Source organism: Dendrobium catenatum, unplaced genomic scaffold (genome assembly GCF_001605985.2).
Source record: "Dendrobium catenatum unplaced genomic scaffold, ASM160598v2 fragScaff_scaffold_198, whole genome shotgun sequence".
NCBI lineage: Eukaryota > Viridiplantae > Streptophyta > Magnoliopsida > Asparagales > Orchidaceae > Dendrobium > Dendrobium catenatum.
In genome coordinates, this window is record NW_021318660.1 from 44,227 (window position 1) to 63,730 (window position 19,504).

The following is a 19,504-nucleotide window of genomic DNA, read 5'->3' on the forward strand; positions in this document are numbered from 1 at the left end:
TGAGAAAGTTCATGATCCTATTAGAAGTTTCTTCCATCTGTTGTAACTTCTCGATCGAGAATTGGATAGGGGGCTCGACTTGTTTGACGGGTGCCTTGGTCTTTTGGAGCCTTCGGTTTGGCTTTCCTTCTCCTGATGACTAGGTTCCAAGCTCCAAAGAAGGATTCATCCTTGTCCTCACAAACAAGGAGCTCTTCAACAACTTTATGCTTCGGCTCAGGAGGGAATGCTTGGGGGAAACTCACGGGTGTGGCTTGCACCTTAACTGCCCGACGCCGGCTGCTTTGGGGGAGATTAGGGGCCTTGGGTTGGAGCTTTGGATAGGCAAGCCCCATTGGCATGGCCAATAAAAAAGCCACAATCGAAGCAAAAGTTTATAAGCCCGTCATATTTGACTCTTTTAAAAAGTCGTCAATGGAGCCCATTAATCCAAAACCTTGATTGATTTTGGGGCTTTTGGGTTGATAGGATATTTTCGCCTCTTTAGGGGCTATATTTTCTTCCTCAATATTAAATATATATTTTAGGAGCTTTCTTTAAATATAATATAATATAATCAATTTCTAGAAAATACTATAAGAATTTATTTTCTCATGTAAGAATATATCATTAAAAAATAGAGCATTAAATCAACACATTAAAAAGACGTATATTTAAATTTTAAACGCATTATATTTTTATTATTTCCAAAAATTAATGTATTTTAATATTAAATTATTGAGTTGATAAAATATTATTCTAAAATAGAAGATAACTTTTTAAATTATAAATGTCAAGCTATGATAAGAATTTTTTATACTATAAAAAAAATGTTATTATTTAGAACGGAAATGCAAATATTAATAACAGTTTTAGCCGCGCTGGATGCAGTCCGTGCACAATCTCTCTTCCTTGTTCTTTCAAATGCCCAAGATTCCTCTTTGCAACGTATCTGTCTTCTCTTTTCTCCTCTCATGAAGCCATTCTCTGGCTTCTCCGTCATCATCTTCCTTTTCCTCGCTCTTATCTCCGTCTTCTACCTTCAATCCAACTCCGATGGGCCATGGAAGACCCCCTTCCGCCCCTCGGACCTCCTCCCGCTTCTCCCTTTATCTGTCTCGTGGCCGATCCTCCGTTCACTTTACAGCGCCGTTGACCTCCTCCCGACGTTTGTTGGTGCCGTCTCATCACCGGAGACTAAACTGCAGTGGAAAGGCGCGTGTTTTTACGAAAATACTGCGTGGATGGAGTTTCACAATAAAAGCAAGTCACCCTACGGAGGCGGCACTCTCCATTTAAAGGTTGAATCCTGATCTGTCCTTTGTTTCGTTTGAAGATTTTGTTGGAATTGGGAACTGTATTTCTTATATTTGCCTTTCAGCGGGAGATAATTAGGTTTTTGTTATTATATTCGTAGAATTAGATTAATGAGCATTGTTGCTGTAAGTTCAATTAGCATGTGGGTGCTGAATTATTCGTATAAATGTTTTTTTTTTCTTGTGAAGAATTTCACTGATATGCGAAGACGGGACTTTTTGATGTTATCGGATTCCCCGTGAGCTGCGTTTTATTTGGGCCGTCCATTTTTTTAATCAATAGGGATTGCGTGTCTATTTTTGTTGCCTGTCCTGAACGTAACCTTCTTTCGTGTTCATATTGGATTTGACCGACGATATGGTTTATCTTTACTTCAACATCGAGATAGTAATACTTGGCTTCTGTTAACCTCATTAGTTACATTGGTTAGAGTAACAATTCATGTAGAGGAGTAGAAGTAATTTTTAGATCAAGTCATCTGGTAGGATTTTGGATACTGTGCTGCTTGAAGCTCTCTTCTTTTATGACTTTGAATGAAATTTTAAGAAGAAGGCTCCTAATAGGATCAGAAGAAATCAGTTTTACCTGTACAAACATGTGACTTATTCAAGCATGTGGTGCTTCAGGGTTTATATCCATTAAAAGGTATTTTAATAAAATAGAAATTTCTTAGTTTGCCAAGTATTTGGAGTTTTTGAGGAACATTTGAACTTCATTCCTTGATTCACTCCATTATTTTGCCCCATTCTTAATCTTAGATAACACTTGGTAATGTCAGAGGACATTTAGAATTTTCTCTGCAAGAACCTTATATTCCGTTGTACTAACATTGCTCTTTCTGGTTTAGGTAATCCAGATGGAATATATAAATATATACATTGTAGTATTACATATTGATCCTATGGCATCTGAACTTTAGAAAATGAATATAAAGTAGAAGTCAATAATGAAACATTTTTATTGCGATATCTAAATCATTCATGGTTAGGTCCTTGTCATTTATATGCTTTTTTTTCTTTTCATATCTGCATTTAGGTACTACATTTATACTCATAACTCATTCCAACTTTTCATAATAGTAATCTGAGGAAAGCTAGCCTTTTGAATTTTGATTAAGCTGTCATCACCAAGTGGGTAAAAAGGAAGCAGAATGTTTACATCCTGAAGGAATTGAATCATGATAATTTTTCGATGCCTTCTAATCTGAAGTTTTTGTATCCATTTTTTCTGCATTTGTTTATCATCTCATACAAATTCTAATGAAGAACCATCAATTTATTCATGCCACTCAATACACAGTTTTTCAGTTCAAATTTTCAAATATTCACAATACACCCCAACATTCTCTTCTCATAATTTGGCCAGGTCACGAATGCTCATAGCTGGACATGTATGGATCTTTATGTTTTTGCAACTCCATACCGTGTGACATGGGATTATTACTTATTGTCTCGAGAGCATACCCTTGAGTTTGATGAGTGGGAGGGTGAAGAAGAATATGAACATGTAAGTTGCCACCACAATCTATAAATTCAAGTCTACGAGGAGAAAGTTTTTGCTTTATATAGATGCTCAAATAACATTTCTTATTTCATCTTTGGTGTATATTCACTATTTTTGTGGTGTCAGGTGAAACATCATGGAGTGTCAATCTTCCTCATGCAATCAGGGATGTTAGGAACTCTCCGTGCTTTGTGGGATGTTTTCCCTTTGTTTACAAATACTGGATGGGGAGAGAACTCAAATATTGCTTTTCTCCAAAAGCATATGGGTGCAAAATTTGTGGAACGCCCAAAACCTTGGTTATCAAGCATCAATGTTGATGACATTCACTCCGGCGATTTCTTGACTTTATCAAAAATCCGTGGAAGATGGGGTGGTTTTGAGACTCTTGAAAAGTGGGTGACTGGAGCATATGCTGGTCATACTGCTGTTTGCCTAAAGGATTCGGAAGGAAAACTTTGGGTTGCTGAATCCGGACATGAAAATGACAAGGTTGGTATCATGTATTAACACTATGAATTTAGCATTTTTTTCTTGGTTCATAATGAAATGAATTTGCCAATCCCAAATAGTTGGGATGTGGTTAATGATGACAATAATGTAATGTAGTGGATTCTATGTTGTAATTTATGTTCCTAATTGTTATTGTAATGTTGATTGTCTTTTAATGGCATGCATCATACTGAAAAATATATTTCAAGTGTTAAATAGTTATCAGTCTGTTTTAGATTGAACAATATCATGCCAGTTTTCAGAAAGGGTTGTATATTTAAATGTTTATATGCCATTGCAGTGGAAACTTAAAAGCCTGGCAGTAAGAGGTTTTCACACAATGTCATTGAAAAGTTTGAAAAATGGTTTATGTTGTCTATCATCACGTTAATGATATCTAATAAAAAGAATGGTGTGCATTTTGGATTGCATCTTCAGGTAATCAATAGAGCATTCGATAGGACTTCATCAAAAATATTTTGCTACTTTTTGCAGTTATTCCTCTCTATTTCTGTTTTGTACATGTATAAATATTTACTTTTTTTTTTTTTCAGTTATGCCCACAAGTTTTGTTTGTTTGGTCTAATATTGCTCCAAAATTACACTTCATTTATTCCATAACGTAATTGGGCATGATTAATGCATTGTGGTTGCTCATTTGTTTTTGGAAAACTAAATTAGTATGTTTTTTTGGCATTGAATTGGTTTTGGACTGGCATCTATCCTTTTACCATTATTTATATCTTCCATCAGTATATGGAAAATTTTTAATCCCTATACGAAGTCATATGGGATCAAAAGTGACATAAGTTACCAAGTTCTCTGTATATGCAAGCATAATGTCCCCGTAATTAAAAATGATGATTATACATATGTTTTACAGGGTGAAGATGTGATTGCTATATTACCATGGGAGGAGTGGTGGGATTTCGAATTGAACAAAGATGACTCAAATCCTCAAATTGCATTACTTCCGCTGCATCCAGATGTCCGTGCTAAATTAAACAGTACCGCAGCTTGGGAGTACGCAAGAAGCATGGATGGAAAGCCTTATGGCTATCACAATATGATCTTCAGCTGGATAGATACTCCAAGAGATAACTACCCACCGCCAATTGATGCTCATTTGGTATGGTGTGTTCTTGTTAATCTTTCAACAAGTACTTGGTTTGGGTCTAAGCATCAAAATTCTCCACGATGAAGGATGCTTCCATGGGGTTTTCATATCCAATTTAGTTGCTCTTCTGCTTTGAAACTTGATGGATAACACTATATGGTATATCTGATTCAAAATTTGAATGGGTTGTGGAGGAAACTTCACAGCTGTCGCTTAGTCTGGTTTCTCTAGTTTTGAAATCTCTAAATTTATTGTCGATATGAAATCAGAATTCCAGATTGTGAATATATTTCAGATATAGAAAAATGAGATATGAATTTTATGATATCTTGTAACCCTTGCATTATAGTTTTTGTTTTCTGTTTTCCATCTATGTTCTTGCAATCCAAGCATCCACACGCACATTTATTGAACATACACAATGTTAGGTAATTAACAGTACTTTTAGATGTGTGCTATATGCCTATAACATGAATAGAAGGGTGCATTGTATACATATAAAAACATATATGCGCTATCTATATGTAATATATGCTGACCAAAAAAGGTTGGGAGAAGCCAAGGATGATGGTAATGATGATTAAAATATACGTAATATATTCATGCTTCATGGAATGATCTTGGAGATCGTCATTGAGTGAAGTTGGGTAAAAATGTGATTACAATATCAGTGCTGCTTTGATTGGAATTATTGTGCTCTCATCCTACCATATTTCCCATATTTTGTTTCTAGTTTTCTTTTGAGGAAAATGGGAGCTTCATGATATTGTATTCCTTTTTATTATGTGAAGTTGATTACTGATTATTATTCTTCGTAGGTTGCTTCTGGTATGATAATGTGGTCCAAAATTCAGCCAGCTTATGCTGCTAATATGTGGAATGAAGCCTTGAACAAACGGATTCAGACTGAGGTTTGTCTCTATCTGTTTATTTTATTGTCATAGTTCTTCCAAAATACGTTTCTCCTGTGACTATTTGACATTCATAATTAGGGATCCTCTTGCAAACAGTTTGTTTCTATTGCTGCAAGTGTCCAACCTTTTTCTGTAGGCTCTCAACTGTCCAATTTATTAATTTTGCAAGTTCAGAATAATTAATGTTGAGGATTATGAGATTGGAGTATTGCTCATTCATGATGATTTATCATATAATACGCAATCACATACCATGGCTATAAACCACAAATTTGTTCTTCCATCATTCTCCGTTGATAAGCTAGGTCGGTCAATCGGCTTTGGATTGAAGTGAAGGGTAAAAATTATATAATTTGTGGTTTGACTATGAATCTACTTCGAGACGTTTAACTATACTTTTACTGGTTCTGTTGCAAGACGCTTTTTGGTCTATGTTTTTCCTGATACAAATGTAAAATTTGATACATGAAAATACACAAAAATTCCAAAATTCATATGCTTAAAGGCTTCTTATTTATAGATCAAAGCTAGTACCACAATTGATAGTTTCTCTATACACAAAATCACAAATCCATCCTGAAAATTCTCAGTAGCACATCAAGTTTCAGATCCTTGCTATAATGAAAAATCACAAATCAAGGATTCCCGTGTCTCTGCTACAATAGAATCACATGTAAGAGGAAGTCAACCAACAAATAAGGCAACAATAAGCAGTTAATAGAAGCGGGAAAATCATATATTGATGGAAATAAATGGTTATCTTCAAAACACCGACTCAACTACGACACAAAATCATGAATAGAAGAAAGCAAGCAACCAACTCCCAACTACAGGGCAGAAACGGAGAGAAGGAAACAATGAAATCTCCTCAGAAGGAAGCAATCAAATCTCCTAAAATGCATGTGAAGCACAATGGCAACACCTTTTCAAAATAGCGATTTGATGAGCAATAGATAGCCACAAGTTTTCAGAGAAGTAATTTACCAACCAATGACCCAATCAATGATAAACAAAAAATAATAGATGATCTAAGAAACCGTTGGCTGAGTCGACTCAAACTAATACATGAAATCAAACAAAACCAACATAAACTTTAAAGAACTCAGCCTATTAATAAGGATCAACACTATAAGCATTTTTACAATAACTCTAAAATTAAACCTATGAAAACAATTAAAGCACTCAAATGTGCTCATCTCAATGCACATAATTTGCTTTTTTGATGTATATATATATATATTAGATTTGTATCATTCAGATCAATTTGAAAAAAAAAAAAAAAATACTCTGATGTATTATATTTGTCATACAAATCTAGGTATAACTGTAGCTTTTTCTGTAAGCAATGAATCAACACAAGTAGTCTTGTTGTGCCCATGCATGTCAGTGGCGTAAAATGGCACATGCCATGGTGCGCGACGCGACACACATTCGGCCCTATTTGCTTGGCGCGACACAAAGCATCAAAATAATGCGCGTTATTTGCACCATATATGGGCAATGGCGCATGGCGCAAGACGCAAATGACTAGTTATTTTGGTAACATGTATAAATTTCAAATTATAAATCATAATTAAAATTTTTTAAGATTTATATATTAATATCATTATTAGTTATTTATTAATTAAACATCAAATTATTAAAATATCAAAAAATTAAAGTATTAACTTTTTTGTCGGATTTAAAGTTATCATTTTTGTTATTTTGCGAGATTTAATCTAAATTATGCTTAAATCCTACTCAAATCTATTGATGTAAGTTTATGTAGGATTTAAAATTATATTTTTTGCTATTTGACTAGATATTTATGCTTAAATTATGCTCTAATCAATCTATTGTTTGTTATTTAATGGTATGTAATATTAATATTTGTATATGTGTTTTAATTATTTTACATTGTGCGCCATGTTTAAAATGGCGTGCGCGGTGCTATGGCTCAATGGGAAACTTTGTTTCGTGTTGCGCCATTCGCCATTGACAAGTATGATTGTACCAATGAACATGATGCCTCTAATATCCACCATCTGTAATGGATACAAAATCTTATCATTAAAAATAGCTTTCAAAACAAGATGTGTTTTGCTATCTAGAAAAGTGTTAGATGTAAATACATGAGGACATAAAAGAAAAAAAATGCAATTTAATGGTTGTAGATTCATGACATAAATTCAAATCACAGACATTCAAGGCTGGGCTAATATCAGAACTTTGTAGAATTTTCAATTTATAAGCATTTGTTCTGATTCATTGTATGATTTTATATGGTTTTGTTTTCTTGTATTTAATTTCTCAAAGGTCCCAATAAGAAAATTTAAAGGATTCTGACATATAATTATCTTATCAACTTGTTTGAATTTCACGTATTTCCTTTTCACATCAATTGTAGACTTATAATTGCCATAATCAACATTCAATTTGTTGCAAATATCTTCATGAAAATAACAAATGTGATATGAAACAAATAATGTAAATAATAAAATACTAACAACAGGCATCCTAATGGATGCTTTATTACAATCGTCAGAAGACATGATAATAAAGAAAATTGAAAAAATGCAAACTGCATATTTATGATATGCTTATATGGATGTATAATCTCTTCAAGGAAGACTATCTCAAATGACTTAAACATTAGTTGTGATGAATTAGACATTTTAGGTTTGGCTAGATAGATAGAGTTTAAACTAAAGGATTTTTGAAGGTGTACATTGTTAATAAAATCATTTTAAACCAAATGACTTAAATATTAGTTGTGATTTCATTTTACTTTCTCTCTGTGATTCTTTTTTTGAATTTGTGAGCATAAAACATAATATAAAATTAATTTTATTTTGATTTATTGAGATAAATTCATTTGAAAATTCATTGAGAGTTAAATTATCAGCTTCTTCAATTAGTTTATTAATTTTAATAGGCATGGTTAGTTTAGATTTATATTAAGAGATGAATCTAATTTCTATTAGAAGCTTAGGTATTTATCCAGGCGTTGGACTCAATTTCCCTTAGAAGGTTTGGTTCGAAACCAAAATTATATTCAAATTTTATATATAGTTTTGGTTCATAATAAATTTAAGTATAATGTAAGAAAGAGGGAGAGTACACCTATCCAACACGAGACATAAAAAACAATCAATAGAAGGAAATAAGGGCAACTATGATGCACCTACTATAAGAAAATAAGTCATACAAAGGAGAATTGCTGTAAATTGAATGATAAACCAGTGATTAAGAATAAGGAAACCAATTAGGATGCTAAAGAGCTCATTCAATAGAACAAACTCACTGTGATGATGGCTAGAAAAAAAGGAGATTTAACATTGAACAAATTAAAATACTCAGAGATCTAATAGAATCCCTTGATAAGAAATGTTCCGGTGCATGTTCATCAGCATTCTGAGGTATGCCTCCACTTCCCCTTGGGTTGAAACCATTTAGTATTTGGCTAACTTTTGGATAGTTGAATCACACTTCACAATACTTGAGCACTTAATACTCCATATCCTAATAGTAGGGTAATAGTCATAGTAAATGTTTCTTTTGATATGATTGCACATTAGGATATATTTGGATGACACTCTCTTACCCTTAAAAATTTCGATGTGCCAAAATTTCAATGCAAAAACTCATAGAAAATAAAAAAAATGTTATACAAGTTTTCATTCTCATTACATTTTTTAGGGTCATAATTCAAGAAGGAAGATTATACTTATAAAATTCAATATACATATATAAAATAACTTTTACATCCGTATAACATGGTATGGATAGTAAAACATAATTATAGTGAAATAACATGATGTTTATGCTGTCTGGTAGCTATCAAATATTTGCCAGTATGAAACTGGTATCAACAACAGGCACATATTAGAATAATAAAATAAGCATTCATTGAACATAATGTCAGAATGAAATAACATGGAAGAAAATAATATCTAGCATTTTCTTTCAAATATTTCACACATTTTTTCTTTGTCGTCTTATACCTTCACTCCACTCATACCTCTACACGTTCACATTTCCCCTTTGCCTCCTTATACATCCACTTGTTCAAATTTCTCCTTTGCCTACTTATGTATCCACTCTTTCATATCATATATGTTCATGCATATCAAATAGACAGATGGACAATTATATAGGTGCGTAGGCCCTTATATCTTCATTTGAATGCACCTAAAACATTCATCACCAATCACAAGCCTTTATATCTCCATTTAAATGCACATAAATATCCACCACCACTCACCTGTACTTTCCTCTTTTGCACACATTTTCAAACATGTGCACATAGAACTATCGATACTTCATATCAATGCTTTAAGTATGAGTATAGTAATATTATTACGTTCAACATGTATAAACAATGTTTATCATATCACATAATTATATAGAATGCACATAAATTATCAATAATGACATACTTGCATTTTCTCCTTCTTCCCATTTCCACACATTTTCAAACTCATGGGCATAGGAATGTCAATGCTTTCAACATGTATAAATTGTATATGACATATCATAGGATTATATAATATTTCACATGAATGAGAGACAATAGGATTTTACGTGGGCAAACTTATACACACCATGGTTTAAAATTGCGCAATATGAGGCTTGCCTTGAGGCCCGCCTTTGCGCAATTCCAGTAAAAAACGCCTCGATGCTTACGCCTCGAGTTTTTTTATGAGCTTGCCGCCTCAAATTGGTTGAGGCCCGCCTCGCCTCACTGGCATGAGGCTTACGCCTCATGCTATATATATTAAAACTTACATAAATCTTAAAGTAAATGCTCGACATTGGACTCTATAGGAGAGGAGGAAGGGGAGAGAGCAGATCATCATAATGATGATTCAAATGAAGAACCCCTTAGTGATGACAGTGCTGATGACTTATGAGTTCTTATGTGATATGTCATTGCAATTTATTTTTGGAAATTAAAATTATATTTTAATGAAAAGAATACTGGGATTTGAGATAGATAGAATTTTGAGTTGAACTATATTTCATGTGTCTTATTACAACAACAACAACAACAACATCAAGCCTTTATCCCACTACGTGGGGTCGGCTACATGAATCCTTTTTCTCCATTGAGTCCTATTAAAAGCCAAATTCTCGTTTAAATCTAATAAAGAAAGGTCATTCCTAATATTTTCTAACCAAGTCTTTTTAGGTCTACCCCTACCTTTCTTAACACAAGTCAAATCTAATATCTCTACTCTCTTAACTGGGTCGTCGGAAGGCCGCCTTTTTATGTGACCAAACCATCTAAGGCGACTCTCTCTAATCTTATCTTCTACTGGAGCTACTCCAACCTTTTCACGTATATGCTCATTTCGTATCTTATCTCTAAGGGTAAAGCCACTCATCCATCTAAGCATCCTCATCTCTGCCACACTTAACTTAGTATTATGCTTCTCTTTTAATGGCCAACATTCGGCACCATAAAGCATTGCAGGCCTCACTATCATCTTATAGAATTTTCCCTTAAGTTTGAGGGGTACATTTCTATCACATAACAAGCCCGATGCATTCCTCCACTTCAATCATCCAACTTGAATTCTGCTGATAATATCCCCATCTATTTCACCATCACTCTGAACAATAGATCCAAGATATCTAAAACGTGTACTCTTATTAATGACTTGATCGCCCAAAGTCACAATCCCTTCAGTAGGTCTATTACTACTAAAATTACACTCCATATATTCTGTTTTAGATCTACTCAAGCGAAAACCTTTAGACTCTAAGGTTGACCTCCATAATTCAAGTTTACCTTCAACTCCCTCTCTAGTCTTATCAACAAGAAGAATATCATCAGCAAAAAGCATACACCAAGGTACATCATCTTGCAAATGTCTAGTGAGAACATCCATGACTAAAGCAAATAGATATGGGCTTAAGGCTGATCCTTGATGTAACCCAACCGAAATAGGGAAATACTTGGTCAAACCACCTTGTGTTTGAACACATGTAATAGCTCCTGCATACATATCTTTAATGATTTGAATATAAGCATTATTGACTCCTTTCTTTTCAAGAACTCTCCATAGCACTTCTCTTGGAACTTTATCATATGCTTTTTCTAAATCAATAAATATCATATGTAGATCCTCCTTATTTTCTCTATATTTCTCCATCAAACCTCTTAATAAATGTATGGCTTCCATAGTCGACCTACCCGGCATGAATCCAAATTGATTTTGAGAAACATTAGTATCACGCCACAACCTATGCTCCATAACTCGCTCCCATAGTTTTAAAGTATGACACATTAACTTAATACCTCTATAATTCGTGCAATCCTGTGCATCGCCTTTATTCTTAAAAATAGGAATTAATACACTCATTCTCCACTCATCTGGCATCTTTTTAGTCTTCAAAATAGTATTAAAAAGTTTAGTAAGCCATGAAATTTCTTCATCTCCTAAGCATTTCCACACCTCTATTGGGATATCATCAGGTCCAACAGCTTTTCCACCCTTCATTTTCTTTAAAGCCTCTCTAACTTCAGTTTTACTAATACGCCGATAAAAACAGAAATCTTTACTTTCATTTAGGGTGCTAAGGTCACTATAGTCAATCTTATTTTCACAATCTTCATTAAAAAGTTTAGCAAAATATCTCATCCATCTTTGTTGAATATCATCTTCTAAGAAAAGTATTTTTTGATCTTCATCTTTAATACACTTCACTTGAACTAAATCCTTACTACTCCTATCTCTTTGTTTGGCTAACTTATACATATATCTTTCTCCCTCTTTAGTATCTAATCTATTATATAAATCACTAAAAGCTAATGCCTTTGCATCGCATATTGCTTTCTTAGCATCCTTACGAGCCACTTTATATATTTCCCAATTATCAGAATTTTTAAAATTAAACCAATTTTTATAACAAAGCTTCTTATTTTTAATTTTTTCTTGCATATTAGGATTGCACCACCAACTATTTTTACTATTGGGAGCTTTTCCCTTTGATACTCCAAGCACATCTTTTGCAGTATTCTTAATATCACTAGCCACTTTTTCCCACATAACATTAGCATCCTCATGCACAGACAAAATCTTAAGATCTAAAATCTTACTCACAAAAATATTTTGGTTAATATTCTTTAAATGCCCCCATCTAATCCTCGAAAAACGTTTTACTTTATTTTTTATTTTATGCCCCTTTATCTTAAAGTCCAAAACTAATAATCGATGTTGGGTACATAAATTTTCACTCGGAATAACTTTACAATCTTTGCAATCTAAACGATTTAATTTTCTAATAAGAAAATAGTCAATCTGGGTTGTATTATATCCATTTTTATAAGTGATGAGATGCTCATTCCTTTTCTTAAATAAGGTATTAGCAATTGAAAAATCATAAGCTAAACAAAAATCTAATATGGTCTTGCCACCTTCATTCGTCGTTCCAAATCCATGGCCACCATGAATGCTTTTAAAATCATCTACCTCTCTACCAACATGTCCATTTAAATCTCCTCCAATAAAAACTCTTTCTTCAAGAGGTATATTTTGTATTAATTCTTCTAAGTCATTCCAAAAATTTAATTTAGAACTTATATCCAAACCTACCTGAGGAGCATAAGCACTTATAATATTAACAATCTTATCCTCAACAACAATCTTTAAAGCTATAATTCTATCACCAATCCTATTAATTTTTATAACATTATCCTTTAAACTCTTATCTATAATGACACCTACACCATTTCTAGTACGACTCCTACCCGAATACCAAAGTTTAAATCCTAAACTATCGATTTCCTTGGCCTTCTCTCCAACCCACTTAGTTTCCTGAATGCATAAAATATTTAATTTCCTATGAATCATAATATCTATTAACTCCATTAATTTACCTGTAAGGGAACCTATATTCCAAGTTCCTATCCTAATTTTAGTATCATGGACTAGCTTCTTTGCCCACATCCGTCCTTGATGCGGGAACCCTTGCCTATTTAACACTGCACCCGGGCGCCGGTGCAGCGGCCCTTGCACACTTGTCACTCACTGTATTCAGGCCATACAGCGCGTCGCTTCCAGGGGACGCCCTAGCATTAACACAATTTCTTAAAGGATTCATGTCATTTTTGTTCGACAAGTTTTACGCTGGCTGTCGACTACCTAACGCAACCCTCCACTTTTCTCATCCAGGACTTGGGACCTGGCAACGGCAGTGTTAATTATTGGGATATTTTGATTTCACTTCATATCTTATGCTTTTTTATGTTTTATATTATTCACTCATTAGTATATAAAAATTTATTATTTTATGTTTACGCAATCTTTTGATTTTGAGGCTTACGCCTCAAAACGCCTTGAGGCTTACGCCTCACGCCTCAATACCCGAATACGCAATTTTAAACATTGATACACACAATTCAATAGTTACAAATTATAAAGCCATTCATCTACAACATTCACAATAATATTTCAAAGCTTTTATTTGTTATTTAGTAATTTTTATTAGTGTTAGTATACTCGTTAAAATATGTAAAATACTATATAATCGAAAATGCCCAATTAAAATTTAATTTATACATATTAATTGATCAAAATGTTTCATTCTATAATATATTGAAAGTTACATTGTCAAAGTTTTTTCAATCTTCTTAAACCTGAGTTTGTCAGACATCTAACTGAATAAAATATTAAAAATTCGCACAAAAGTCACCAAATTGAAATATTAAATAGATTAACAATAACCTACCTTAAGACACAATTTTTTCAACTGGTCTGTTAGGCAAAACCAGCTCTATGACATCCAAATCTTGCTTTCTCTCCCTATATTCTCACCCTCTCTCTCTAGTAGATTGTCCAAATGAGGAGAAATAGACTTTAGGAAATGAATTTGGATATTCATAGACCTAGTGTTGCAGCATTACCTTCCAAAACACCGTAGTGTTTTCAAGAGAAGTTTTCAGGCACTCAAACATAAAGTTTGGCGTTGCAGCGCCCCTAACTAGTGTCACAATGCTATGTGCTGTTACACGGAGCCGCCACACTCACTTTTCAGTGCTAAAATGCCGCCAAACCGAGAATACAGCGCTGCAGCGCTAAAAACCCAATGTCGCAATGCCCTAAGGAAAAAATTTAGAAATGCATAAATATTTCGCAAGTGCCAATTACACATGAATTCTTACTAGGTCCAAATTATGTTACTATAGGTAGTCTTATTACTGTCCTTGCACTTTCTCTCAGGTTTGTTTTGAGAACTCTTAACTACACTCAAATCCTCTCTAATTGCTAGTTCTTGCAACATCAATTATCATTTCCATAAATCTCAAAGCATTGTAGCATTTTCTTGTAGCATCCACGATGGTGGTTGGGAGTTTGACACTTGACCATATTGTATACCATATTTATTGCACGTGACAACTCGTGACTTCTTCAGGCATCGTAGTATTGTGCTTTATCCACTCATCAAGCTGCCATATTAAATATTTTCTTTATACGTATTGATCTATTTAGTCAATCGTACCAATGTGGCTAATTCTAGCAAGCTGGCATCATAACGTAATACTTGACTACCATTCCATCATGGAAAGCCAATCAAACGTACCTTCTTGCATTCATCTTAAGGGAAAATTCTATAAGATGGTAGTGAGGCCTGCAATGCTTTATGGTGCCGAATGTTGGCCAGTAAAAGAGAAGCATAATACCAAGTTAAGTGTGCCAGAGATGAGGATGCTCAGGTGGATGAGTGACTTTACCCTTAGAGATAGGATACGAAATGAGCATATACGTGAAAAGGTTGGAGTAGCTCCAGTAGAAGATAAGATTAGAGAAAGTCGCCTTAGATGGTTTGGTCTCATAAAACGGCGGCCTTGCGATGACCCGATTAGGAGAGTAGAGGTATTAGATTTGACTTATGTTAAGAAAGGTAGGGGTAGACCTAAAAAGACTTGGTTAGAAAATATTATGAATGACCTTTCTTTATTAGATTTAAACGAGAATTTGACTTTTAATAGGACACAATGGAGAAAAAGGATTCATGTAGCCGACCCCACGTAGTGGGATAAAGGCTTGTTGTTGTATAATAATTGTGCACCTTGGCTAATGTGGAACAAAAGTTATTCCTCTTTTAAGTAGTGTTCGAGTAACTATATAGACTTTTTTGGATCGTCAATGCAACTCATATATAAAACAAATATTCAATTTCTCATTAATCAAATAAGAGAAAAAATACTATTTTGAAAAAAAAAGAGAAATAAATATTGTTTCAGCTCGACCAAATAAATGGATGAAAATTAATTTCAGTTCAATTCCTTTTAACAATTCTGTTTTCTTTCCTTTTCATTTTCTCTTTCAATTCTCCAAACCAAACAGCGATGTAGTGTTAGAACTGTTTATTGCGTAATATTCTATACGTATATTCAGCAATCTGCTGGCTTTTTTCACATATTCCTTGAGCATTTTACTTCTAGCTATCCTGATAAAGATTAACCATTTTATATGATTTCTTCGCTCACCGTAGGGACTTGATCTGCCCGATATTATAGTCGAAGCAGAGAAGCTTGATCTTTCATTCGACAAATTACTGGCAATCCCAGAAGAGGATGATTGGATTTATTCAGATGGGAAATCAACTTCTTGTGTTGCTTTTATCCTGGAGATGTACAAATCTGCTGGGCTTTTCGATCCTTTTGCCACCTCCATACAAGTCAATGAGTTCACGGTGAGTTAATCAACCTAATATGCATCATATATATACCAGTATAAACATTCTCTTTTCATGAAAGTAGATAACTACTAACAATCTTCTGCCATGGATTCTACATGAATCTGCATATCTAAGATTTTGTTTGGGATGACTTTTTTACTGTTTCTTAAAGCAGCTTTTGAGTACAAAAACTTTTAACTTTTGTACTTAAAAGTTGTTTTAAGAAGCAGTAAGAAAACCGTCCCAAATGAAACCTAAGTTAAAGTCTCATACTGATGAATTTCTCTTAAAACACAGATTAAAGATGCTTATTCACTTAATTTCTTTGAGAACAACTATAGTCGACTGCCTGAGTGGTGCAACAAAGAAGACACAGTGAAGCTTCCTTTCTGTCAGATTAAAGGAAGATACAGGATGGAACTACCTGGATACAATACAATGCAGCCATATCCTCACATGAATGAGAACTGCCCATCGCTGCCACCAGATTATGACAGGCCGAGCTTTTGCTGAAGCTGTTGTTGTTCATACTGCAATTATACATCACTCTTAGTTTAGAATTTGTAGAATTTGTATACTTGTTTTCTGCGTGTATTGACCCCCATTCCTTGTATTGGCTTGTATATATACTTAACTAGGCTCCAATAACTCTTTTGTATAACATAATATTGTTCATTCAATACGAAGATGAATAGAAATGTGGGCATATTTAACTTGCATTTTTCTTTTTCTTAAATGTATGTTCGCACTTTTGTGCCAATAAGCAACTCTTAGGGGCTGTTTGGTAGCACCCAATATTTGATTTTAGTAGGATATCATAAATCCGCAAAATGTGGATTTTGGAAATCCCGTGGGGCTTAGTACATTCACAATAAATCAAATTAAATCATGTGTGATTGTTTGACTATAGAACAAATTTAACGAGCAGACTCTTCCTCTCGAGCCCACGAATTTTGTAAATCCGGCAAAAAACAGGATTTCGGAAATCTGGGAATTAGCACGAAAAAGGTGAAATTTTTTGTCTGTGGCAGCTTTCATTTGTCTTGAGATTTGATTTTGCATTTTAGGCCGTTTGGCTGGATTTCGCTCAAATTCGGCCTAAATCCTGCTACCAAACAGCCCCATGAGTCGCCGTTTGGTTTTCAGCATTCCTTTTCAGCAAAACCAGTTTAAGTTGTGAAAGCAAAGTTGGATTAAAAGCAAGCGCAAAACTTGCAGAACCTTACTCATCTACGGCTCTTGTTTTGTTGTAAGCAAGGTTTAATAGCGAGAAAATTAAAGCTGTATATTGTTTTTGGCTAACTTTACTGAGGGTGTGTAATTGGAACTTTTATTTGGTCCGGTTTAAGGATGCAGAGGAACATCCGGTTGTAGGCAAAATCCCGCCTATACCGAGGTGTACCGAGTTTTTTTTGGAAAAACTCGGTACACCTCGGTATAGGCGGGATTTTGCCTACAACCGGATGTTCCTCTGCATCCGGTCGGAGGACGTAATAATTGTTCGTGTAATTGAGCCGAGTTGGATCATAAGCCATCTCTATATAGGATTTGTGGTCTACAAGTTACTGAGTTGAGTTGACCCTTATAATGATTTATTAGCTTGTTAGTCAGCTCATTAATTAACTAAAAAAAGAAATGTAATTACTAGAATTAAATGATTCATGTCATGATTGTTCGACAAATTTCATGTTGGTTATCAACTATCTCTAGCAACCCTCCATTTTTCTCATCCAAATTTGAGATCTTTTTTTTTGGAAAAAATTCACAGTAGAAGCTTTAGAAGCTTACTCGTTAATTAAAATCCAGGTTACAAGTCCTTAATAAATCCAAAGCCCTATAAAAATATAACATTTAAATTAAAACTTACGAACTTTAGATTCAAATTAAATACATGATCTTTCTTGCAAAAGAAGCTAAAAGGCAGAACCAAAAAGCAAAATCACAAAGAGATCTAGCAAACAACGGAGTGGCTAACTGGAAGCAAGCAGACCTAACAACACTCAAAATCTTTATCAGCACTAGGTATCCAAGAAGACTGCACCTGCATCAACGGTAGCAACCAAAACAGCGCCCAAATGAAAGGTCAAATGACCCAACGAGCAGCATCCCAACGAACAACCTCCACCAAGAGCAACCAAAGCTACCCGAAAACAACTCCAAATAAGAGAAGAAAACTTGCAAGGAACACGAGGCAAAAACAAGAGGAGGAAGGGAGAGCAACCCACCCCCACAACCAACACTAAAAAACCACCAAAATAATGACCAACAAAATACAACCAGCATAGAACAGAGGGAACCAATAACAAAACCACTAGTCAAGCAAAAAAGAAAACAACCAAACAGCAAAAGGCTACTTTCTAGATTTCCTCCTACAACGCTTACTGCCACGAGAGAGCGCTTTCTCAGCAACCTGACAAACATCTAAACCATACAAATCCTAAAAAGACTTATCTTGCTCAACATCTAAATCTTCACCCACCTTACCTCGTGATGATGGAGACCCATCATGCCAAACCGATCCAAAATTTGGGATATGATTAAATGTTAAATAATTGAATAATTAAATGCAATTACTAGAATAAAAAATAAATAAATAAATGCAAAATCATTGCGTTGCTTTGCCTCCTTGCTTCTTTTTTATCGTTAATCTTTAGCTTTAGGTAATTGAGTCGAGTCAATTTTGAGTAAAAGGTGACTCAAATTGGACTCAAATCAATTGAACAAGTAATTATCCACAGTTAGGTGAAATGTTCACAAATGTGCATAGAACCTCAGTGGTGACTGTACACAAACAGCCCCCTAATCTTTATTTTATTTAGCATTGAAATTGCTTCCAAGCAACCAAAACAATTTTTTTATGTGCATCTAAAAACAGTTGGTAGACAAACTAATTCTTCTACAATGTATATAATAAAATTAAAATTAATTAAAAAATAATGGTACTGCTTGAATAAGATTTAAAATATCAAAATAAATAGCCATTTTTTTTCAAAATTTAATAAAATCTATTAAATTTGAATTTTACATGATTTGTTAAATCTTACTTGTGGCCAAAGGCCCCTTTGAGTGTGATAAATATCATATGCATTTATTAAGAGAAGTGCTCAATGTTAGCTTTTTCAATATTTATTTTTTATATTAATAAATTATTATCTGATATAAAATAAAATATAGAATTAAAGCCCCATAAATTCAATGAGAAAAAAAATGATAAAGTATAAATAATAGTAAGGAATAAAATATGAAATAAAATATAAAATTAAAGCCCCATAAATTCAATGAGAAAAAAATAATAAAATGTAAATAATAGTAAGGAATAAAAAAAGGAAAAGAGAAAACAAATGAATGTCACTATATCTTCTATTTCACTCTAAATAATGCTAAATAATATTCATAATTTTCACCTAAATCTTGATGTGATTAAGCAACATAAACATTAAAAATAATATATTTTTTTTCAAAAATCCACATTCCTTTATTTTAAATTTGAAAGAAAATCTTGAATAAATTAGCA

At 33.8% G+C, this 19,504-nt stretch overlaps 1 protein-coding gene across 1 annotated transcript; it reads left to right on the forward strand.

Moving 5' to 3' along the window:
- Window positions 1–820: 820 nt before the first annotated feature.
- LOC110094384 lies at window positions 821–16,709 on the forward strand. The gene is made up of 7 exons (XM_020819615.2): window positions 821–1,280; window positions 2,662–2,802; window positions 2,926–3,291; window positions 4,175–4,420; window positions 5,227–5,319; window positions 15,805–16,005; window positions 16,288–16,709. The coding sequence occupies exons 1-7, from the start codon at window positions 831–833 to the stop codon at window positions 16,501–16,503; spliced, it is 1,713 nt and encodes a 570-aa protein (XP_020675274.2). The 5' UTR covers window positions 821–830; the 3' UTR covers window positions 16,504–16,709.
- The last annotated feature ends 2,795 nt before the right edge of the window (window positions 16,710–19,504 follow it).

Bases quoted from the DNA above. Each gene is read 5' to 3' on its own strand.
- LOC110094384 (XM_020819615.2), top strand. From the start codon at position 831: ATGCAAATATTAATAACAGTTTTAGCCGCGCTGGATGCAGTCCGTGCA. The intron at 2,803-2,925 runs GTAAGTTGCCAC...TTGTGGTGTCAG, and splicing joins GTGAAGAAGAATATGAACAT to GTGAAACATCATGGAGTGTC. The intron at 16,006-16,287 runs GTGAGTTAATCA...CTTAAAACACAG, and splicing joins TACAAGTCAATGAGTTCACG to ATTAAAGATGCTTATTCACT.